Source organism: Lipotes vexillifer, unplaced genomic scaffold (assembly GCF_000442215.2).
Source record: "Lipotes vexillifer unplaced genomic scaffold, Lipotes_vexillifer_v1.1 scaffold31, whole genome shotgun sequence".
In the NCBI taxonomy this organism is placed as follows: domain Eukaryota; kingdom Metazoa; phylum Chordata; class Mammalia; order Artiodactyla; family Lipotidae; genus Lipotes; species Lipotes vexillifer.
The window spans coordinates 3,456,118-3,463,371 of record NW_006792454.1 but is presented as its reverse complement, the minus strand read 5'-3'; the positions used below and the strand labels follow the sequence as shown (position 1 = coordinate 3,463,371).

The 7,254-nt window shown below is 36.2% G+C and overlaps 1 protein-coding gene and 1 pseudogene across 1 annotated transcript in view; one reads left to right on the top strand and one right to left on the bottom strand.

Moving 5' to 3' along the window:
- CCDC171 (coiled-coil domain containing 171) overlaps nucleotides 1-7,254 on the bottom strand; it is a 349,212-nt gene that overhangs the window by 236,339 nt on the left and 105,619 nt on the right. The window contains exon 10 of the mRNA XM_007465652.1: nucleotides 1,687-1,789. Coding sequence (XP_007465714.1) covers nucleotides 1,687-1,789 — 103 coding nt within the window. The remainder of the gene's footprint in view (nucleotides 1-1,686; nucleotides 1,790-7,254) is intronic.
- On the top strand, nucleotides 2,473-3,279 carry LOC103083083 (RNA-binding protein 7 pseudogene; annotated as a pseudogene).

Sequence of the window (7,254 nt, the reverse complement as noted above, 5' to 3'; positions counted from 1 at the left end):
CGTCCGGAGCCTGTGTTCCGCAACGGGAGAGGCCACAACAGTGAGAGGCCTGCGTACAGCAAAAAAAAAAAAAAAAAAAAAAAAAAAAGTGAATAACCAGCACAATATGGAAACAAAGACCACTATAACAGTATAAAAATCACTAATTCAGCACACAGTCCCTTTCCCAGGAACACTTTCTCTGTAATATATAGGATGTGCATATATATATGGGAAACTAGGACATTCAAAAATGATTGTTACTAGGACTTCCCTGGCAGTCCAATGGTTAAGACTCTGCACTTCCACTGCAGATAATTCTTTTTCTATAGGTTTAGTAATAACTAATGAGTTGCTTTATTATCAACTAATTTTAAACCTCAAAGGAGACATGACCTCATTATTCTTAGCTTTTCTAATTCAGCTCTGAATATTGAAGCATTAAGATATGCTATGATAACAATTTAACAACTTTTAAAGATCCTAAAACCATTAAACAATGACACATGTCAATAATAAAACAGTACCACTGCAAAAGAAAATTTTATACTCCAAAGCTTTATTTAGCAAATACAATTAAAAAGTGGATATCTATATTTTTATGTCACTTGTATACACCTTGATTTTTCCACAGTAACAAACCATGAAACACTAATGCTTTTAGAAAAACTTTAAATAAAAACAAAGTTAAAAATAGATAATAGCAAATCACACTAAATTTCCAATGGTTCACCAACAGAAATCTGCAGATCCATAATGTGAAAACAGGCCGTGTTCATATCTTTCTGCTTTTTTGAGGACAACAAACTTTCCTGAACTTAAGTGTTTCCTAAAGAACTCATTTGCCAAATATCTGTTTGATTCCTTTAGAAAAACAGAGTCTTCAAGCTATTTTAAGGTGTAAGGAATTGAATTTTATATGCTTTTTTGAAAAATATAACTGAGTTAGAAAGCAACTAAATAATTTGAGGTTGACAGTATGGCAAAAGAAAACAGGTAGAAAAGTGAAAGTATTTAAGTCAAAGCTACTATAGCACACATAATGGCACACACACAAAAAAATTAAGGAAGTAGAAACCATGGAATGGACGGAACTCATTAGCCAACTAATGCTTTTCCTAGTTCCCAAAATATGCCTAACCAATATACAATCTTTATAGTTCTTTATCATATTAAGTGGGCTAATACTAAAACCGAAACATTTTACCTAAGCACTTTTATCTGGAGAGTATGTATACGGTAGTAGGAAATCAAGGAGAAAACCAGCCTAGAAAGCAATAGTGTAGAATATGCACTGTGTTACAGCCTGTGTCCTACATAACCTTTTGAATGCATGACCTTTAAGTTGCTGAAGGTTGCCTCAGAATTTGGCTCAGTTTGATGGAAACATCTGTTCCCCTTGCAGGTATACTGTAAGGACTTTTTTCTCAGTTGGATTCAGAACACAGCAAGTGAGCCCTTGTCTGTCCAATCATACAGACACCAACACTTGTAAATCAAGTTCTGGGAGGACAACAGCAGGTCCACAGTCCATCACCCTTTCTTAGCCAGCTAGGCCAACTGACTGCTGTGAGAACTGCTCTTATCATGTCATCAAATCAAAACATGTTGAGATGAGGGACTATAAGAGGCATCTGCAGAATTCCCAAAATGCAGTGACTTTGGAACATTGACAGATGCATCTGTCATTTCATACCTTCAACTAACCTGATGTCCACTGGCCAGACACAGAAAAGCTGTCCAAGATTGATTCCAACTCTTTCACGTTATTTTCACAGGTCTCTACCAGAAAAGCCTGGTGCTTCTTAGCCTTTTAATTAAGAAAAAAATTACACATAATAAGGTCACGCATTATAAGAGTTGCAGATTTTTTATGTGAACACATATAGCACAATTAAGTATAAACGAGCTAATAATTACTCCATTCAAATCTATTATTAATAAACTCCTTTCTGTCGTAATCATACCTTTTACTTGGCTTAATGCAACACTGTGTAAGGTCTCAATAACAATTTACTGAGGTCTTACTGCCTGGCACTATTCTCAGTATTTTAACATAATAATTCTTTTTATCCTCACAACAAATCTATGAGGGAAGGGCTATCATTATTTTACAGATAAGGAAACAGAGACACAGAGAAACTAAGGAAAACTTTAAAAGATCACGCTTGCAGTCAGGTAGCAAATTGCCAGATGGTGTTCAAAAGTGAATGCAGTATGACCAGTTAGAAGGAACTGCAGCAGTTTACTCAAGAGGTGATGGTAGCTTGGATTAGGGTCTTAGCAGAGCAAAAGGGGTGTGGGGTGTATGCACTGAAGGATGTTGGGGGGGGTGTATACTTAGAAGGTGGAATGGCCAACCTTGGTAGCACTGCACTGGGTTAGATGACATTGACTGGATTGGATTGGATTGGATTGGACTGGATTAGATGAGACTGGAGAAGTGCTCAGATAAAATGAGGAGTCAAGACTGACCCCGCTTTTTCGGGAGGGGGCGATGCTGAGATGGGGGCAGTGGCAGCCGAAGCGGATCGTACTCTCTTTGTGGGCAACCTTGAAACGAAAGTGACAGAGGAGCTGCTTTTCGAGCTTTTCCACCAGGCTGGGCCAGTAATAAAAGTGAAAATTCCAAAAGATAAGGATGGTAAACCAAAGCAGTTTGCATTTGTGAATTTCAAACATGAAGTATCTCTTCCTTATGCCATAAATCTGCTTAACGGAATCAAACTTTTTGGAAGGCCCATCAAAATTCAGTTTAGATCAGGAAGTAGCCATGCCTCACAGGAGGTCAGTTTGTCATATCCCCAGCATCGTGTTGGAAGTTCAAGCCCTACTTCCACATCTCCTAGCAGGTATGAAAGGACAGTGGATAACATGACTCCATCAGCACCGATAATTCAAAGATCTTTTTCTTCTTCAGAAAATTTTCAGAGACAAGCAGTGATGAACAGTGTTTTGAGACAGATGTCATATGGAGGGAAATTTGGTTCTCCACATCTGGATCAACCAGGATTTTTCCCATCAGTTCAGTCACATAATCATACTTTTAACCAGTCTTCAACCTCCCAGTGGCGCCAAGATACACCATTATCATGGCGAAAAGTCAGACAGAATTCTCATCCCTACATAGTGGATAGACATTATAGCCGTGAACAGCTTTACACTGATCACGGGTCCAACCATCATTACAGAGGAAACAGAGGTGATTTCTTCTATGAAGAGAGAAATCACAATGGCTGGAGCCATGACTATAATAACAGAAGAGACAGTGGTAGAGATGGAAAATGGCGCTCATCTTGACGCTAACAAGTGTTAAAAGGATGTTTTCATAGGGTCTTTATAGGCCCTTTTTGTTAAGTTGTTTCTGGGAATGTTTTCTTAAAAAAACTCTACAGAGCAGCGTTACAAGTTGCCACATTTCTTTGTAAAATTTTTTAAACCTAACTGCAGTCCAATACAGAAATAAGAAGAATTGTGGCTCTAGTTTTATTACATTAATAACCTTTCACCTCAGGGTTTTAAGAAGAGGAAAGGGTTTTATGCAAAAGAAAGTGCTACAATTCCTAATCATTTTAGACAATTGAGGAACGGATGTATTATATCGATAAGTTGTATTATGAAGCAAATAGTTTAATTATCTGTTATCTTTTTGTACTGCAAGAAGTTTCTTGTTAGGGAATCAGATTTTTGGTGTATATAATGGAAAACATTCAAGTTGACAGCCTGAAATGACTCAGTATTTTGTTAATAAATGAGAAAATGTAAATTCAGTGATGCATTTTACTAACATTTGAGAAAACCTTTTGGTCAAGTCTGGGGATAAATCATATTATTTAACTTCTTACAGAACTTAAGTGTAAGTTCTGTGACAGGATTTTGAGTTTTATCGTAAGTGAGCATACAGGTATACATCTACACTTGCTATTTCATTATAAAATTTTAGAATTTGCTCATTAAATCATGTTCGATGTATGACTGAAGTCACTCAGGAAGTTAAATATCTCTAAATGCATTTTTTTACAGTAAAAATACAGTGTTAATGTAAATCTTTTTCTGGAAGAACAAAAATGTAAATGCATAGTCAGATAAAATGGAAAAGTGTTTTACCGAAAGTATTCTTCTTTGGGAAAAAAAGGTTCACAAAACCTTTAAGTGCTGCCTCTATCACTCAAATTTCTAAAATTATGACATTTTCAAAGTGCCCAGGACAAGTGTACAAGGACACATTTTATTATGGAGACTGTACAGGTTGCTTTTTGCTTTCGTTTGAACATTTGAAAGAATTTAGTCTAAAACACTTTGATTTAAAAATTTTAAAATCTTGTTTAACAAAACTTTTATGTATCAACATGTCATTTCCCTTTCATTGTAGATCTTGTTTATAAAAATTCATTCCTGGGCTTCCCTGGTGGTGCAGGGGTCAAGAATCCGCCTGCCAGGACCTTGGAAAAAGAGTGGAGGCAAAAATCGAGAAGATGCAAGAAATACTTAACAAAGACCTAGAAGAATTAAAGAACAAACAAACAGAGATGAACAATACAATAACTGAAATGAAAACTACACTAGAAGGAATTAATAGAAGAACAACTGAGGCAGAAGAACGGATAAGTGACCTGGAAGACAGAATGGTGGAATTCATTGCTGCAGAACAGAATAAAGAAAAAAGAATGAAAAGAAATGAAGACAGCCTAAGAGACCTCTGGGACAACATTAAACACAACAACATTTGCATTATAGGGGTCCCAGAAGGAGAAGAGAGAGAGAAAGGACCAGAAAAAATATTTGAAGAGATTATAGTCAAAAACTTCCCTAACATGGGAAAGGAAATAGCCACCCAAGTCCAGGAAGTGCAGCGAGTCCCACACAGGATAAACCCAAGGAAAAACATGCCGAGACATATAGTAATCAAATTGGCAAAAATTAAGACAAAGAAAAATTACTGAAAGCAGCAAGGGAAAAATGGAAAATAACATACAAGGGAACTCCCATGAGGTTAACAGCTGATTTCTCAGCAGAAACTCTACAAGCCAGAAGGGAGTGGCATGACATGCTTAAAGTGATGAAAGGGAATAACTTACAACCAAGATTACTCGCCCTGGCAAGGATCTCATTCAGATTCGATGGAGAAATCAAAGGCTTTACAGACAAGCAAAAGCTAAGAGAATTCAGCACCACCAAACCAGCTCTACAACAAATGCTAAAGGAACTTCTCTAAGTGGGAAACACAACAGAAGAAAAGGATCTACAAAAACAAACCCAAAACAATTAAGAAAATGGTAATAGGAACATACATATCAATAATTACCTTAAACGTGAATGGATTAAATGCTCCAACCAAAAGACACAGGCTTGCCGAATGGATACAAAAACAAGACCCACATATATGCTGTCTATAAGAGACCACTTCAGACCTAGGGACATATACAGACTGAAAGTGAGAGGATGGAAAAAGATATTCCATGCAAATGGAAATCAAAAGAAAGCTGGACTAGCTATACTCATATCAGATAAAATAGACTTTAAAATAAAGAATGTTACAAGAGACAGGGAAGGACACTACATAATGATCAAGGGAATCAATCCAAAAAGAAGATATAACAATTATAAATATATATGCACCCAACATAGCAGCACCTCAATACATAAGGCAACTGCTAACAGCTATAAAAGAGGAAATCAAAAGTAACACAATAATAGTGGGGGACTTTAACACCTCACTTACACCAACGGACAGATCATCCAAAATGAAAATAAACAAGGAAACAGAAGCTTTAAATCACACAACAGACCAGATAGATTAAACTGATATTTATAGGACATTCCATACAAAAACAGCAGATTACACTTTCTTCTCAAGTGCGCACGGAACGTTCTCCAGGATAGATCACATACTGGGTCACAAATAAAGCCTCAGTAAATTTAAGAAAATTGAAATTATATCAAGCATCTTTTCTGACCACAATGCTATGAGATTAGAAATTAATAAGAGGGAAAAAAACGTAAAAAACACAAACACATGGAGGCTAAACAATACATTACTAAACAACCAAGAGATCACTGAAGAAATCAAAGAGGAAATCAAAAACTACCTAGAGACAAATGACAATGAAAACATGATGATCGAAAACCTATGGGATGCAGCAAAAGCAGTTCTAAGATGGAAGTTTATAGCTATACAAGCCTACCACAAGAAACAAGAAAAATCTCAAGTAAACAATCTAACCTTACACCTAAAGGAACTAGAGAAAGAAGAACAAAGAAAACGCAAAGTTAGCAGAAGGATAGAAATCATAAAGGTCAGAGCAGCAGAAAGAAATGAAATAGAAACCAAGGAAACAATAGCAAAGATCAATAAAACTAAAAGCTGGTTCTTTGAGAAGATAAACAAAACTGATAAACCATTAGCCAGACTCATCAAGAAAAAGAGGGAGAGAACTCAAATCAATAAAATTAGAAATGAAAAAGAAGAAGTTATAACAGACAGTGCAGAAATACAAAGCATCCTAAGAGACTACTTACAAGCAACTCTATGCCAATAAAATGGACAAATTCTTAGAGAGGTATAACCTTCCAAGACTGAACCAGGAAGAAACAGAAAATATGAACAGACCAATCACAAGTAATGAAATTGAAACTGTGATTAAAAATCTTCCAACAAACAAAAGTCCAGGATCAGATGGTGTCACAGGTGAATTCTATCAAACATTCAGAGAAGAGCTAACACCCATCCTTCTCAAATTCTTCCAAAAAAGGAGGAGGGAACACTCCCAAACTCATTCTATGAGTCCACCATCACCCTGATACCAAAACCAGACAAAGGTACGACAAAAAAAGAAAATTACAGACCAATATCACTGATGAATACAGATGCAAAAATCCTCAACAAAATACTAGCAAAAGAATCCAACAACACATTAAAAGGATCATACACCATGATCAAGTGGGATTTATCCCTGAGATGCAAGGATTCTTCAATATACACAAATCAATCAACGTGCTACACCATATTAACAAATAGAAGAATAAAAACAATATGACCATCTCAATAGATGCAGAAAAAGCTTTGGAAAAAAGTCAACACCCTTATGATAAAATCTCTCCAGAATGTGGGCATAGAGGGAATCTACCTCAACATAATAAAGGCCATATATGACAAACCCACAGCAAACATCATTCTCAATGGTGAAAAACTGAATGCATTCCTCTAAGAATCAGGAATGAGACAAGGATGTCCACTCTCACCACTATTATTCAACATAGTTTTGGAAGTCCTAG